At 42.2% G+C, this 17,500-nt stretch overlaps 1 protein-coding gene and 1 long non-coding RNA gene across 10 annotated transcripts in view; one reads left to right on the top strand and one right to left on the bottom strand.

Annotated features, from left to right (window-relative positions):
- Ctbp (C-terminal binding protein) overlaps positions 1–17,500 on the bottom strand; it is a 47,811-nt gene that overhangs the window by 22,856 nt on the left and 7,455 nt on the right. For 4 of the 8 annotated variants that reach the window (XM_076437742.1, XM_076437744.1, XM_076437737.1 and 1 more), the window contains exons 2-7: positions 2,885–3,328; positions 2,499–2,786; positions 2,225–2,413; positions 2,050–2,139; positions 1,702–1,858; positions 740–917 (exon numbers count right to left, since the gene is read on the bottom strand). In XM_076437742.1, coding sequence (XP_076293857.1) covers positions 740–917; positions 1,702–1,858; positions 2,050–2,139; positions 2,225–2,413; positions 2,499–2,786; positions 2,885–3,082 — 1,100 coding nt within the window. In that variant the 5' untranslated portion in view covers positions 3,083–3,328. The other 4 variants (XM_076437740.1, XM_076437739.1, XM_076437741.1 and 1 more) reach the window with 4 other exon arrangements.
- On the top strand, positions 8,021–15,746 carry LOC143215552 (uncharacterized). Of its 2 annotated transcripts, XR_013010397.1 has the most exons (5): positions 8,022–12,752; positions 12,825–13,035; positions 13,443–13,783; positions 13,891–14,023; positions 14,299–15,746. It is a non-coding gene; the product is annotated as an uncharacterized LOC143215552 (long non-coding RNA). The 2 variants fall into 2 exon arrangements; XR_013010396.1 differs by having other exon boundaries at positions 8,021–13,035.

Raw genomic sequence — 17,500 nt, 5'->3', positions numbered from 1 at the left:
TCCCTCCCCGACAAAGCGAAAGAATTATTCGAACAATCAAGAAAATCAACCATTTCTCGAACTTGTGAATAGACTTTGCTTCGCTTCATTCTGACAGTTTCATTTTCATTCCGACAAGAGAAACTTGAGAGAGTGTTCCTGAATCTCTTGACTTCGATTCCTTAAACGATGCATTTAGAAACAGTAGATTCAGACTGTCTCCGCAATGGCGCCAACAGAGTGCAAGAGATTATACGGTTGGTCAGTGACAATTAAAATATATTCTACTCTTGAAACTGATCTCACTTTCTGTACACTTGCTCCAACTACTGATGGCATTCGGATTATTCATCCAAAGAACTTACACGTAACCGATGAGTCGCCTCTCGAAAACAAGATATATAGAGATTTCAATCTAACACGATGACTACCTTTCGAGGAGTTTTAGAATGTGTATCGACCGGAAGACATTGAAGAGAGTATGATAGACAATTTCCTTCTCAATTTCTCAAATAATTCTTTCATTTTCTGTGATTACATTATACAATGTAGTTTTCAGGGTCTGCCAGCCCCCGAAATAAAGTTACAATTGAATTGCAAGGGCGTCGCGAATGAATTTGTACAGCTAACATATACATTATATGCATATATAGTCAATATATATGTATATATATATACATATATGCTGCTGTGTATATATATATACATACATATACATATATACATGTACATAGCATCTGTTAGAATGAATGATGCTTACCCGGTTGTGGAAAGGAAGTATTCCTTGTTCACACAGTTTCGCAAGCAGTCAGGTATGCGACCGATGATAGCTCTTCGTATCTCACTGGCTGCCATCTCACGAAGTTCGGTGCAACTTGCATCACTGTAGAATGCTGCGTGTGGCGTGCACAATAGATTGGGTGCATCTTTCAAAGGACCTGCGGTGCAGACAAATTTCTACGATTACTTTTGGGCATTGATGTATGCAGATTTTAAGATCCTTTCCGGCACGCATACTGAACAAGAAATTAGTGTGCAATATTTTGCATAGAAATGAGTATGATTCGTGAATTCATTAATAAACACATTAATATTAGATAGCATGCTTCGTTAAGGGATCGTAAAGAAACTGTGACGGTGTTTCAATTGAAACGTGTGCACGAATTACGAGATGCAACAAATTGTTGTCCGCTGCAACTATTAACCCTGCTGGGTCTTCGATTAAGCTGTACGTTCGAGGTAATGTTGAGAAAGGAGGAGTGTGTGTGTGTGTGTGTGTGTGTGTGTGTGTGTGTGTGTTAGTAACAGGTCTCTTGTGCTTCTGTAAAATATTAAACACAGCTGGCTTGTATTATCTTTTAATAATTAACGTTAACCCTTTGCAATCGAGTAGCGACTCGGAGCATTATTAAATTTGTATTCAATAAATTGCTAAACGTATTTGATATTTTAATAAGCTACTGAAAGTATTGTACGAGGTATTATATCAGTTTTATATGGATAACGTTAAGTAAATCATAGAAAATGGAAATATTTCAGGCTGGAAGAAAAATTCGGTTTTCGAGTTAGAACAGCTCCGAGTGCAATGGGTTAAATAATTATAATGTGATAAATACTTATCACTTTATACAATACTTATTACCCGCCAGCAAAGGACCGGGATGGAGAAGGGGGATATTAGTTTACTCGAGAGGGGGTTAGGTATGGACAGATAAAACTCACACTGCGAAGACTGACCCTGAAAGACGTTGTATGGCTCATTTTCGTGTACATCAAGTGCTGCTGCACGAATTCTGCCCTGTTTCAGCGCTGCGGCTAGTGCGTCATCATCTACCAGACCACCCCTTGCTGTATTGACTAAAAAGGCGCCAGGTCTCATCTACAAAAAATCACAACATTAATCAATTACAATCAATCAATTAGATTAGCATAGAACAGCGTCCATTAACACTAACAATATTTTTAACTTGCGAATATCGAGACTGTAACGATTTAACGCTTAAAGAAAAACAATATGAGCTTTTATAAAAAAACAATGAAAAGATTTTATCCATAGTTAGCTTGTAATACCTGTTTGATAGTGAATTCATTAATTAAATGATGGTTGTGCTCATTCAAGGTACAGTGCAAGGATACACAGTCTGACTGAAATAGCAAATCCTGCAACAAATCACAACAACGTATTAGGTGAATCTGCGAGCAGAAGATTGGTTACTGTTGTTTGAACAAGTAATTAAAATCGAACCTGTAATGTGTAGACCCTGTTAAGACCAAGAGATTTTTCAATTCCGTCTGGTAGATAGGGATCGTAAAAGATGACAGTGAAACCAAATGCTTTGGCACGCAGTGCAACTGCAGAGCCAATCCTACCTAACCCAACTATTCCAAGTGTGTCACCCCGTATCCTTGCACACCCTGTTGCAGCTTCCCTGACCTGAAACAAAGATGCGAGATTTAATTAGCTCAAGATAGAATAAGAAAGAGAGGTTTAAGGCGAGGGTATGTCTTGAAATTCTTACCTGTTCTGGACCTGTGAATTTCTTTCCTTCGCGTACCATGTTTGCCAACCAATACGTACGTCGATATAAATTTAGAATAAGACAAAGGGTGGTGTCGGCTACTTCTTCAACGCCATAGCCAGGCACATTGCACACAGCGATGCCAAGTTCTCCTGCTGCTTTGACATCTATGTTATCTACCCCAGATCCAATTCTTACAATGATCCGTAATGTTTTGAATTTTTCAAGATCTTCTTTTGTCAAAATGATGGTGTGCCACATTAACGCGCCTACAGCTTCATTTAGTACCTACAAACGAAATAGTATTCTTTCTTTAGCATGCTTTAACTTGTATTTGTATGAAAACAAAGAATGGTAGGATAGAAATAAAGAATTACAATCGGTACCTTTTCGTGAATTTCAGATGTAGACTGTGCGTCACAAAAGGCCACAGTTGCGACATCTTTGAGGATAGGCATTTCGATGGAGCAGTCTCGTCCATCTAACAAAGCCACCAACGGTCGTGTCTGAATGGGTCCATTTGCAATAGGACCCCTCAGGTTATCCATTCGAGGGCGTTTGGGCATCATCTTCCGTTTGTCCATCGGTCAAACAGCCCCCCCAATTTTTAAATTTTTCACTTGTACTCTCAGTGTCACTAAAAATATTTCTTTTCTTCCAAGGAAGTCCTATTGTCCACTAGTAAGGAAGCCTCTTCGTACGTCTTGATGTACAATCTCGCACTTTTATGTTTTGTCACACAAATTGCCTTTGTAACACAGACTTCTGGTCGGTTTTTGAGTAAGGACCGCCGAACCTCCAACACATCACGACTTGTTGAACACCGTCTCCTGAAACCATCGAAACAAGAAAAACAATTAGTACGCACATCGGTAAACCTGTTTACATTTAATTCATGTTAAATTATCGAATGCATAATGAAAAATAATTATTGGAAAAATTCGTGTTAAATCATCAAACTCATTATACAATTGTAATAAATAATAAGAATCATCTGATTATCAGAATTAAGCATGTATTAACACTAAACCTACTGGCCGTCAAGAGTGACGATGTGTATAGTGTATTATAAAAATAAGATTAAATTTATTTATATTTTAATTTAATAAATTTAATAAATTCCCATGAAAACACCTTTGCAATTTCAAAAATTGTCAAATAAAAAATCTAGAATGGGTCATTTGACCTCTCGTAGTAGGTTTAGTGTTAAAATCGTAAACAAAACGTATTTTGTTATTCCAAACAAACTCGACTAAAACGCTGAATAATTGGGGCACCGACGAAAAGGAAAATATTAGAAGGTGTATCAAAGTTTCACGTGGATGTTCACTGTTGCTGAAAACTTTCTAACAGAAAGAAAGCAAAACGCGAAAAACTACGAGAGGACTCCTAATAAACATACATTTCGACGCGTTCGTGAGTTTCTTCGTATTAGAGGATCGCACGGTATACGGAGTCATTGTTGCGATCATTTTGCACGTGAGCATGATATTCTGTATCGGATTAATTGAACGTATCCCGAGGAATGGTTTGTGTTCGATGAAAACCGAACGTTTTAGCGAAAGCGAATAACCGAGAAACACCTAACAGCGTGTACGGAACGGAACGTTTTAGGTTACCTTGAAACGCGCCGGCTTAACCTGCGCACTGCGTTGTGTTCAGTACAGTGAGAGAAACGCACGAAAATCGCAGGAAAACCGAGAAACACAATGTCTGTGTTCTCTCGTACGAAAATACGAACGAACTTCCAGCACTTCGATGCTAAACAGAGGAAAAACGTATCGCACAGATCACACCGTACATTCAGAATGGAATTACTAGCTGGGGCAAATGTTTTCGGAACTGTTAATAGAGTGCCTGGCGTTGGTTAGTGGGTCGACATTTTCAGCCCATTTTCGGCAGCAATTGTAAACCAATCATAGTGCGTTCGTACGACAAATATACCGACTAAACTTTCCGAGAAAATCCATCGATACGCGTCTATCGTGATTTCGTTTAAGCCGAAATGTCCACCGCACAGGCGACTATACGAAAACAGAAAAATATGCTGGATCGGAGTCGATTTAGTGCCCGGTGCTTTTATATGGCGGAACGGAAAAATGCTGAACCAGCGAAGTTCCATAAGAAAGTAGAGAAACTGACACGTGGCGCCCTCGTCAGACGCCGTCACCATGCAATACTTAACCAAGATCGTAAAAAATAAATCAAATTTACAAGGAAACTAGTCAACAGATCGTTCCGGCCGCCGGAACGATTATAATTAATACATTTGCTGATTTATAATATAGAATGTTTATACGCTCGAACTATAACCACAAAAATCATTTCTACGGATCATAACAAACCGAAATTAAGAGTTCTTTTTACCAGTACTTTTGACAGATACAAAATAAAATTAGATTTTCGTTCATTCTGTTATCTCCTGGTGTCTAGTTATTATCGCGCAATTTACATTTATACAAAGTTCCTGCCTCTGCTATGATTGTGTATATGAATCATTGTGTGTTGTATCTAGACAGCGGATTTGACACATTCATGACAAAAATGAGTAGGTGCAATTGTGAACATTTAAAAATACTGTTATATTATTTTTTTCACTCCAGTTTGGTGCAAATTAGGTAGAACATTTTTATTTTGCAGGAAGATCCGCTGTCTAGTTATAACTTCCGTACAAGATAGAGCTTTCACACTGAATCTTTGCCTAATTACTTACAATTATTAATTTTATTGTTATAAATAGACTGCGGATCTTTATGCATTTATGAAGAAATTGGTTGGTTGAAATATAAAGTGGGAAAAGATTGATGTTGCTTTTTATATAATAAAGTCGTTAAGAGATGAAATCAATTTTTATGTTATTCTCCTGCTTCCCACAATTAACCTAAAATATTTTTATTTTGCATAAAGGTACACAGTCTAGTTACAAAATGTTAAGAAAATTTTCTTTTAGATTGGATCGAAAGTTCGACCCCTCGACTGTTGGTTTTCAGATCTACAACAGATCATGGAACAAACAAAATGTGACAACTAGACTGCGGATGTTTATGCAAAATAAAAATGGTCTGCATCGATTGTAACAAGTAGAAAGCAAGTAGAATGTTATTTCTTCCCTTAATAATTTTAATGGATGAAAAGGAATATATCAATATCTTGAAATTTTTTTATTTTCCTACAATGTTAATAAAAGTTATACTAAAAGGTAAAAAAATTCGCTTTCATTTTCCCTTGAGAGAACGAAATGACTTTCCGAACGATCTAATATAACACATCATTTTTAGAGCTCGGCAGGTTCAGCGTTAAAAGTTGTTTCTGGGAGATTTGGTGGAGGGGCATGGGTGTCGAGAGCATGGCCTGCCGAAGCAGGAGCATTCCATGTGATTGGGTTAATGCGGGATAAATGATACACATTAAGATTCGTTTACGCACGGCCGTGACGGGAAAGAAGGGTAAGAGAGGAATGTTTGATCTGCCGGTCAATAGACACAAGTAATCGGAAACAGAGAGAAGGCCCCGCGGAGAAGGCTACAAAATGAGATCGGTGCTGGTCTCAGCGAAAGCGAGGATGCGATACTAACGCGGAGTGCAAACCCAAGCACTTTGACTTGGGCACATGTTGTGCCAACTCAGCGAAAATGTAAGCTCATATCATCAAAAGGAGGAGAGGCAAGGAGGCGAGATTAAGCCCTTGTTCGACAGCTGGCAGCGTATATCATACGTAATACACGGTTAGTAGCAGGGAGAGCAATGTGTCGAGGAAGTGCACTCAGAAAGAGACTCGTAACACTGTATGTATTTACCGTACGGTCGTGCATAGTTAACTATACCTCCCCGACGAGAGGTATAATTCCATATCAATTAGAATCCTTCCCGAACGTGTGTAGAAATTTCGTACACCCCCGTGGAAAGTCTAGTTTTCCCGAGCGGCTGTAAAGAAAGTTTCAATTATATTCGAACGGTTCCGAACTCGCCTGAATCGGAACTTATTGTTCGAGCTGTTCGACAAGTTCAAACTGCGGTAGCCCCTCGTTTAACGAAGAGGACGAGTTCCAAGAAACTGCTCGTTACGAGCAACTCTCCTGTCAGAGGCAAAAATAACATTGGTTCACAGTCGAGATTTATTAACAGCGTCAGAGACCTACGGTGACACCCATTAATATTCGAACAAAATACAGATTTTAGTATTTTCCGACAAGTTGAATTAAGTCACCGAGATAAATCATTCGATACCGGTTCCTCGGACATTTATTGCTTTTCATTTAGTGACTCCGCATATGGGTTAAATATCGTATACTGCTTCTATGGAAATCTGGGTCATTTCGCTAGTAACGTTTACGATCGTGTGCTTATCAAGAACTGTTAAGTCATTTTTTTGGCTTATCGGTTTAAGATAATCGCTCGAACTTTCTCAAACCTTTCTCGAACTTGCCGAATCAGTTAGCAAAAATTTAACACGCATCCGGTCCCTCAAATATTCGAACCGTGGACGAATGCGTAAGATGCGAAACACACCCTTAAAAATTCATCGAGCTTTTAGAACGGACGTTCGGGGCTAAGCGGTCGAATTCAACCCTTCAGCTTAATCTCGGTGTGCAACAGAGTTTTTCGAGTTACAGATACAGCTACGTTGTTGCCAGAATGGTGAGGAGGGGAAGAGGGAGGGGGAAGAAGGGCGACAGAGTTGAGGGTGGGGCTGCCGTTGGGATGGGGAGCTATGAGGGCGAAGTTATCCAATTATTGTCTAACCTGGGAGCAACTTTACTTGGCGGAGAACCGTTGGTGGGAGGGAAGCTCGTCCTGCTCTCGGCTCTCCTCTCCCTTCCTACAATCGAGCCACGATAAAGTAAAGTTTGTTTCAAAACTTGCAGAGAGGTGACTAGGTTTTTGTTAGTGACACGTGAAATTCAAACGACTTCGCTTGCGATAATAATCGCGGCGGGCCTCTCCCTTTTTTTTCTTCTTCTTTTTCCTTTATCGAATGACGGAGGGGAGGGGAGCCGATAGAGGGTGGGGAGGTATTCAGTCTCAAGAAAGACGGTGCTGATTAAGTTAGAGGTTCGTTAATAAAACGGTTCTGGAAGTTTTTCAATGTGAACGTTTCAAGGAAACTGTAACCATTCTCTTGCTACGTGATAGACTGGAGAAATGCTATTAAAAGTTCCACGCGTCGATTTGTTTGACAACTCTCGAATCGTATTATCCCGATGCGCCGGCGGAATTTTTCGAACTACCATTTCCGGCGCGCGTACAATTGTAAATATAAATTTGCAAAATTGTATACTATTTGCATTTCAATCTTATCAATATTTCCGACATTTGAAAGAATCCTAATCTACGAACAAGAAAAATGTGAGACGCTCTGTATCTCGTTCTTACGTATCTATTTTCGCTCGTATGAATATTCATACGTAAATAGAACTATTATCATTCAATTAGATTCGGTATTACATTCGGAACGAGGACATTATCGCCGTATAAAAACCAGTTCATATCTCAAACGGAAAAACACGCAATTTCTTGTAAATATAGCTGAACCAAGAAGCGAAACAGAAGCAAGAGAAAATCGTCTTTTATCAGAGTATGTAGAAGCGAAGATTCTTGAAAGGTTACGGGGTCGAACGAATTTTCTATGATTATTTGTTTCTGTGTGTGGTAGATTCCTAGTATGTACAATGAATTCTCAATTTCTGGTAGTTTGTATATTTATTTGATTATCAGTCGAGCATCTCGAGATAACAGCGATAGTTTACCCAAAGCGATCGCCAAGTGTAAAACAAGACTGCGAGCCCGTGTTAACACGACACGCGTGTAACATTAACAGGTTACAGTATCACATTTCAAAAATAGCGCCACGAACGAAACAGCGATACACCGGCCTGCCGGTGTCTACCATCGTAAGACCAAAAATCGCGACTGCGAAGGGTTCAAAAGGATGTGTAATCTGTAAAAAAGTGCGCTGGAACAAAACAGTCGAGAGAGGGGAGGGAGAAAGAGAGAGAGTTTGCTCTAAGTTGTTGAAAAACGGGACGAGAAAAAAAAAGGAAAACGAATGAGGTAAGAGGAGAAGAAACTCGTCCAATTATGATGACGAGTATCGGTGTCGGCGTTCGGGCATTCTCATCCTTGGCCACGATGGAATGGTTGGAAAAGGGGTAAAGGGAGAGAGACAGAGAGGGGAAGAGGGGCTGTTGCTCTCCGGATACCTTCCGCCTCCGCGTTCGTCTCTCCAGCGGGCAGCGAGCAAACGGCCATGGGTGCAAGAAGGGAGACGGTGAAGAGGGAGAGGAAAGGCGACTACTTAAAGTTGGCGGAAAGTTTGGTTCGGCAGCAAAGTTAACTCAGTTAAGTTCTCCGCTCCTAAAGCGAAACTTCGGTTCTCCAACGCCTGTGCCTGCCTGCCTCTGCCTGCCTCTCTGCCTGCTTGCTTGCTTGCCCTCCATCCTCTTCTCTCCCTTTACCTTCCCTTTCTCTTTCTCCGTTCGTCCAACAGAGTCTTGGCTACCCGACCGATTCCACCGGTGCTACAGGAATAAGTAATGTGTTTTGGAATTAGCACTGTTCCGACGGAGTCTTCGCGCGGGAAATCGATCGCCATCGATCGCCAACAGTATCACTCTCGTTTGATTATACCGCTGACCGAAGTTTCCGCATTCGGCGACCGCGAGTGAAAGGAATGGAAGACTATCTATCGTATTTCCGGTAAACGTGAAGTTGTAACGAGGGCTGGAAAATTTGTCAGTGTCAATGGAGGACAGCCTGATCCTAGCAGAGGTCCTAAGTTGCTCCTCTCGTGGAGGCTCATCTGCCAGATTGCTTAGAATAGTTCAGTACTACATTGCCAGCCGCTAGATTGTTCATAGTAACGCATTAGTAAAGTTCCAACAGCGTTTTCAGAAAATCAGCTCTCGTTCGATCGCACAGCGAGGCTAACCGAAGTTTCCGTATTCAGCAGCCGCGAGTGAAAGGAATCGAAGACTATGTATCTTATTTCCGGTAAACGTGGGGCTACAATGAAGGGTGGATTCGTCAGTGTCGATCGTGCAGGTGCTCTAAATTCCCGAGTATCTGCGAACTGAATGAGGCAGGAGCAAGTCTACCAGGTCTAGGCTGCTGCTATCTCTACCAAGTACTCCCCAGGGGGTCTCATCTACCAGATTGTTTATGATACTATAATCTACACCGTCATATACTAAATTTGATCATAACGATGCGTTGATACAGTCTGTTGAATGAAAATTGAAACTTCGTGGGCGAAGAATTACGCGTGAAACCGCAAAAAGTAAAAGTGACTCGGAAACGGCTAGGTGAAACCCGTAAAGTTCGACGAAACGCTTCAGGAAGAAGGATGTGTCCCCACTCACTCTATTTCCCCTCCCTCTCGCTCTCTTTACCGAGCTGCTTCAGCCACTCCGGCACCGATCGAAATTCCGAGACAAAGTTTGCGAAATTCCGAGGAAAGCGCGTGGTCGTTTAACGTCTCGCGTTACCCTCGTTCGCACATGCACGCGTGGAAGCTTGTAAGCATCGTTTTGTAACAGATACCAGTCAGCGTGGTCGAGTACTGTCCCTCCTTTGATGGCACGGCCGAGCAAAAAAGAAACCGGTCCAGTTGGTGCTCGCAAGGAGGTTTATCTTACGCGATTCCCGTGTACACGGCTCGAAAAGAAGTTACGAGCCGTTCGGGGAGGGAAGAAACTCTCTTCCTAGTTTCTCGAAAAATGCAAAGAGAAGAAAACAGCTGGACAAAACGAACAACAATTTTCCTGCAATTAAAACGGGCTTCCACAGATCCTTATGTTGAACGCAAAATAAATATTTGCTAGTGTAGCCCACACATCTTTGTTTATGCTTGAAACGCGAAATTTAAAGTTCTAAGAGTTTTAAGAGTAATTAAAAAGTTAAAACACGTTTTCGCAACGTTACAGAAAGAAGCGAGCAGGGAGAACGAGGAGCGAAGAAATGGGGGAGAAAGTAATATGCTCTGTCGAACAAAGTATTCCTCGAACTCGGTGAATTCACTCGGCCTTGAGAATGCACCCGGTACACACTACGAATGTCGATGCACATGCAACGGGCTCCTGTAACGCGGACTCCGGGTATCCCTTCCTTCTCTGTTACGCACTGATCGATATAGGTGTACGCATTAATACCTCGGCGCTTTTACAGGGTGACACTTGATCAATTTGGCTCGCCCAGTGACTCATCACCGCTAGATAGATAGAGTGCTCGACTCTGCAAGCTAATTTCAACAATATTTGCGTAATCGTTTCGCACGGTATAATGTACAGCTTCTGAATGACTCACGTTGGTGAATTAATTCGCAGCGCCGTTTTCTTGAAAAATTTATAAGTAACAGCGGAAAGACTATTCAAGACGCGGCAGTCGGTGCTGGCAAACATAAAGAGAGACTCGGCAAGGTGCTGCTGTTTGTTCGAGTGTTCTTTTTCGGCATTCTATCTGCGCACACGTGTCCTTCTTCATGGCTCACTTAATTTACGATTTCGCTATCTCTCGGAGTGGTGGACGTATGTACTATATGTACGAGGAGATCGTCCATTCGCATGACTTCACCGTTAGGTCAAGAAGGGCCCGATCGAGCACCATACAAAAAAAGAACAATACCAGTACGCTCAAGACATGTGCCAGCTCATGTCCCCTATTCATGGTAGGGAACGCGATGAATATACCCTTGTTAAGTTTCAAAGTTACACACACTCCGCCGACTTTGCCAACCCCTCCTCTCTTTACGGTTCCCTATATCCTCTTCCGCTCTGAATCAGAATTTTCCACATAAACCGCCGACTAACTTTTCTTATTGTTTCCGCACCCGTTCCGTACGTGCTTCATAGATTAAATCGCGTCGAATGGAACGGGGAGCGTTGCCTGTTCTACCTGCGACACGCGGCTCGGTCTCGCGGAAACATTTTCGGCGTTTCCCGAAATTATGTTGGAAAGAAACATGTCCTATTAGTAGACTTCGGGATCACATGCGTTTACGGCGTATGAAAATATTCGAACACGAATTTGGTACGATTTTGATTAATTTTTTATCTACTGCTTGATTCCATTTTCTCCAGATCTATTCTGCTTGTTAGCAGACTGCGGAATTTCATGCGAAAGAAAATCTCCTCTTTCCTTAAAAATTGTACGAGCAGCTCGTCGAAGTAACGTTAATCCATCAGCAACGCCTAACGAGCTATAACCCATTAAGCACAGCGGTTACAATGGGAGCGAGTTACCTTGCGCACGCCATGGTTCGCAGGAACGTGAAATGACCCGGGAGTTTGATCGGTGCTCTAAAAATTGAAGCATAATCGAGAACTCGGATCACAGAGTCTCCGACCGGAACTTAGGCGAGCACCCGGTATATATAGCGAGGCTCGCGGGACCGCAAAGTGTATACAAACGATTTTGTCCGTTGTGGGCGCGCGCGCGATTCTCGTGGAAACAGCGATGAGTGAACCCCGTACACTTGTTTCTCCTCATGCTGGTACACCTACGCTCTTGGTTGTTCGTTCGCTACGTAATACGTACGCGGAGGACAAAAAGAAAAAGAGTCGCGTCTTCTCGGTCTGGCCTTCTTTCTCCTCTATCTATCCTCTCTGTCTAACTCTCGTTCCCTTCCTACGGTCGCGTACACTCGTCGGCTCCGACCTGTGCGCGCGCGGCGCACACCTATACAGAGTTACACAGCGGGTTAGGACAAGTGCGTAGAGAGCGGCAGAGAGTAGTTTCATGGAGTTTAGTTCCTCGTAGTGGATATGGCATCTTGACTCCTAGTAGTGGAGTGTGGCAAGCAATGGTCGGCTCGATCGATGTCTCGGCAACTTCCCACCCTCGACAGTCTGCCCCACTCTTCACGACACGTCCCCCCAGCTCCCAATCCACCTCCCTCTGCCTCCCCCCGCTCTCTGAAACCCCCGCCATCACATCCCACTCCAACTATCCTCATCCCAACCGTCAGATTCCCCGTCTCGCTCAACCACCTCCCGCTGTCCTCATCCTCCGACACATCGAACTAAATCCCGGAGCTGCTTACTGCTTCCAAGTCTGTTTACAATGGCGATGCGCTACCCCCATTATCCCGAGGTCGTACTTCACGTTTGAACTAAATCGCGTCGCTCGCTGTACGGACGAACCTATTTTTTTTTCTCCTCTCTTCTTTCCCCCTCCTCTTCCGAGCACGGAAGTCGCGTCTCTCTTTGTTTGCTTTCGCTCGTTCGCGTGTCCCGCGAATCCGCTGTTTCGGACCCCGAGGTACGCGACCAGATTCTTGTTATCTATATATATATAAATGTTGAGAAAAATAGAGATATCGATTCTTTCAAGGTTCTAGACCAGAAGATCCCTTTAACAGGCTTCCGGTGTGCAGCGTTCGGTATCGATGGCTTATCGATAATCGGTTGCAAGCGCTTTTCCGTACGCTCATCTGTACAGGGTCTCCCGGGACAGCTGGTGGACGAGTTCGAGGCAGGAAAGAAAGTTGAAAAATCCACTGAAGAAAATGTTATTCGTTTTATCAACCCCTTGATAACATCAGGTTTGATTCGTTTGTAATCGATATTTAAGCATTCGAATAAATGTAGCCTCTCTTCTGCGACATTCGGCAAGGGGTTAAGAGAGTAGACTCGTTTCCAGGACTGCAAGGTTACGGATGCGACATCTTATTTTTTGACGATGCAAATGATGGGGTTTTTCAGTATAGTCAAAAGTGCTAGATAAAAGATCACTCGAGTTTAGGAGGCGTAATTTGCATTATTCTAAATACTGTAAACGTAAAAATAGGGCTTTTGTGGGCGATCGCGGCCTAGATTGATCTTTTATCTAGCGCTTTTGGCGACTGAAAAACCCCATCTTTGCATTATCGAGAAATGAAAAGTAACACATATCCCTCACCCTTGCAATCCTGAAAAAACGAGTCTACCCTCTTGAAACTGATTTTTACAGAATCACCTGATGCTCGGGCCGCTAGTTTTGATAACTCCAGTACAGGCTGCGCGCGATCTACGAGCAAAAGGCGCGCGACGCTGCAACCTTTCTACGACCCGGCAGTAAACAGAGGATTCGTGGCCATACTTCAAGATTACGTTTCCGGTCGGGCATTTGAGCAAACGTAAATTTCTGGACATTAAACGATTTCCGTTAGCGAGACGATCTTTCCCCCCCCCCCTTCTCTATCTCTCTCTGGCCGATGCATCGTTGCGCAAAAGTTCGAGGAACTGAAATCTCCGCAGGAAGGAATGCCATTGCGCCGGCATCAAGTCAGCGTTAAATATGCGTGATCACAGGTGGCCGAGTTTCTAAGTGTAATAAATGGCGGTACTCGTTTTCCGTGCCTCGGACGCATTGTTTCCAGTTATTTACGTAATACATGCGCGTTTGTCTGTTATTATAGCTATACGTGTCCGTTTTCCGCAAGACCGACAGAGACGAATAGCGATGTATTATATGTATATATTCTCAGTCTATTGTGTGCGAGGACATCGCAAGGGAATCGATCAAGCTTGTAGCCTGGATAGCGTATACCGGTAATTACGCTTTTCCTTATTCTTGAAAACAAATCAGTATGCGTGCCCGTAACACAGTTCGATCGTTCCGCAAGACTGGTTACGCTGAATTGGCATGTATCACTATTCACTATGCTAATCTACGCGACACGCTTTCTCGTTTATCGAAGACAACAATTTTAGGACGATAACCGAGCAATTAGACTTAAACTGCTCGACGAATACTCTAATGCACTTCTAATACAGTTCTTACCTATTCTTTTCTAACTGTACACAATCGTAATCTCTTTGTTCAGGAATCGGGAAAGCGGCTGGGTTCAAAGAAAGTTGGAATTCACGAACGAAAACTGGAAAGGGATCTATGAATCCACCGAGATAGACGCGCCGAGTAGGTAGATCGTAGCGTGCCCGATAGTTGAGTCAGGTCAGTTTGCCAGCCTTACACAAAAGCGGCTAAGTAGCGACCAAAGTGAAAGAGGATAGGGAAACGCCACGCTGTAAGATATACACAGGACGAACGAAACGAATTTCAAGAGAACAGTGGAGGAAGAGAGGCATCGAACCGAGGAGAGGGGACAGACCGAGTGAGGGCACCTGTTACAACGTCCAGATCGTTCTCTCTCTCCCTCTTTCACTCTTTGTCGAGCACCCATCCACAACCAGATTCAACGTACACTGTGATTCTACAATAGCTGATAAAACCTTCATCTTTTCAAATTTTATTCCTGGTTCTCCTACGCCATAGTTTATTTGTACGATCCCATCCATAAATCATCGGACACTTATCTTCGACAAAATGGTAATTAAAGAATACAAGCTTCCAGCTTGATTTCATTGTTTTTGTTATTTGAATTCAAAAATTAAATATATACATATACTGTTTGAATACATGTTAGAAAAAATAGATTGAGAATTTTAAAAATTAGAAAATATAGAACACTTATTTGGTCAGACTTGATTGGCACGTTCTCCACGTTCAAAAAAATTAGCAACTACCAATTTTATTTCATAATAGGGCCCTTTCTGCAATCAAATTTGAATAAGTGTCCGGTGACTTACGGAGTACTTTCACCTTCTTAGTATCGCAAGCTTTCACTCGGAACGGTACTCCATTGAATTTCGACAAAGTCTCGCCGAGAAAATTATTTGAGCGAAGATCGGTTCTGTAAATTGCTTCGAGCAATAACATTGACGGGTTTTTCGAGGTCTACAGCGGCGAGATGCAAGCGTATTCCTCGTTTCGAACAATCCCCAACAATTCTCACCTTGAGTATGAAGAAAGGTTCCCTGTGAGTTATAGCAAGCTTTTGTTTGCGGCAGAGGTTTACAGACCTGGCAAGGACTAATACTGGGACGAGAATTCCTCATAAACTGTTAAGAATGACTTTCTTCTTGGGGAGGAGAGACGCCACGCGCGTTCCCTCAGGGGCGTTTTCCATTTCGTTATGGAAAATCAGCTATAGAATCTCAGGTAACTTGGACACGTCAGGTATATAACAATACTTTGTTTAGCGAAGAGAGGATGTGTTCGAAGAAACTGCTTAAGAGCAACTTTCTTGTCGGAGGTAAAGAAAATTATTATAGAAACAGCTTCATAGTTAGACTCTTAAGGGGGTAGACTCGTTTCCAGGGATGCGGGATGCGCCTTCTCATTTCTCGATAACGCGAAGATGGGCTTTTATCAGTAGTCAAACGCGCTAGATAAAAGATCAATCTAGGCCGCAATCGCCCTCAAAAGCATAAAGCAATTTCAAGAAAATTATGCGATTGTGCAATGCGACCAAAAATTTTTTTTCCAGGGGTTGTACTACGTGTACCATTGTTCGTACGGTTTTCCGGATGAAACGTATCACATTCCGGAAAGAATAGTGACATATGTAACTAAAAAATGCGGTATTTTCACAACAACGATTTTAAGAAAGTTATAAAATTTCTCTCCATCGAAATAATACAGACACCCTTAAGGCAGTTCTACGGCAATGAAAAATATAGTAATACTTTTCACCGGTCGAGGGGCTTTACATAACGAAGAGGAATGCCTCCGAGAAGAAATTTCAGTTCTCTCGGGTGTTGACGGACCACTGTACCGAAAAAAGTCCGGTTACTCATTTTAGAAACAGCATGTAGAACGTCGCCTCTGTGTAGCCCGTGGACAATCGATGTAACCACTCTCTCGTGCCTTTTACCGCACTTGTACGGATCCCGGACGAAGTGTAACGATGCCGAGAGATCGATAATAACCGCCGCGGTTTGGTTCCACCCGAGCCTCGTACGAGACAGGGACACTTTTTCCCCTTTACCGCCGTTCCTCCATCCCTCTTTCTTTCTCGCGTTCTCCTCATCCGAACCAGCTGTCTCTCTTCTCCTCGCGACGATTTCACGCTTTAATTACGCGACGAAAATTCACGGAAGACAAGGACCAAGCAAGCCCACCAAAAATGCTCTCCGATCGTGTTGTGCTTTCATCTCTCTGTGCTACGGATTTTCATTTCAGTGCGTTTTTGTGTTGTTCATTAATTGCAGTCCACAAGAAGATTTATTTTGAATCTAATAGATATGCGTATCTAAACTGGAAAAGGATGACACACGTCTGAGTCACGAAAATATTCGAACATATCGGTGCGGTGATCCGTCAATTCTAAGAAGCCATTTGACCTACGGAACGCTTACATTATTCAAATGCTAACAGCAGAACGATTCGTAGTAAATATTATGTTATTGAAGATATTATAAGAGCAACAATGACTCCCAATAATCCTTCGCACTGAAATATTTTTCATTCTGAATGATTTTTGAAATTTGGTGGATACGAAATTGATAATCACGTCATTTTGAGAGTGTCCGAATTAGGGTTGCCAGAAATGTTTTATCCAAATATAGAAGAAGTAGTGAAAACTGCAATTATGTATATATGAGATAGGCCCAAAATATAGGAGTTCAAGCAAAAGAGGTACACAGCAAAGTTTGAACTTTTTTATTCAAACAAAGAGATTTTTGAAAATTATATACTATTCAAATATGATATAGGAGATCAAGTTCAAATATAGAAGACTCACATCAAATATAGAAGATCTGGCAACCCTAGTCCGAATATTCGTGGGAGTCACTGTACATAACAGCAGGCTTGTGTCGAATATGAAAATAAATTAGCATTCCCCGATGATATTTTAGCCGAGATCAAATATTTGTACTTCCCAAAAAGATTTCATTGGAAATGTACATAAGATAGGGATACGAAACACCTTTAGGTTTCATCGAGATAACGGCTCCGAAAATGGAGCTCAAATAGTGCTGTAATATCTGCTATACAACGACCTGCGATATCGAAATGAAATTATCTTGCATCCTCCCTAGACAGCGGATCTTTATGCATTTATGAAGAAATTGGTTGGGTGGAATATAAAACAGCGAAATATTTTTAAAAAATTCAAGAACGCCGCTTTTAACGTAACAAAGTCGTTAACGGATAAGATCAATTTTTCATGTTAGTAATGTATA

Source organism: Lasioglossum baleicum, chromosome 14 (assembly GCF_051020765.1).
Source record: "Lasioglossum baleicum chromosome 14, iyLasBale1, whole genome shotgun sequence".
Lineage (NCBI taxonomy): Eukaryota > Metazoa > Arthropoda > Insecta > Hymenoptera > Halictidae > Lasioglossum > Lasioglossum baleicum.
This window is presented reverse-complemented; position numbering and strand designations above follow the sequence as displayed.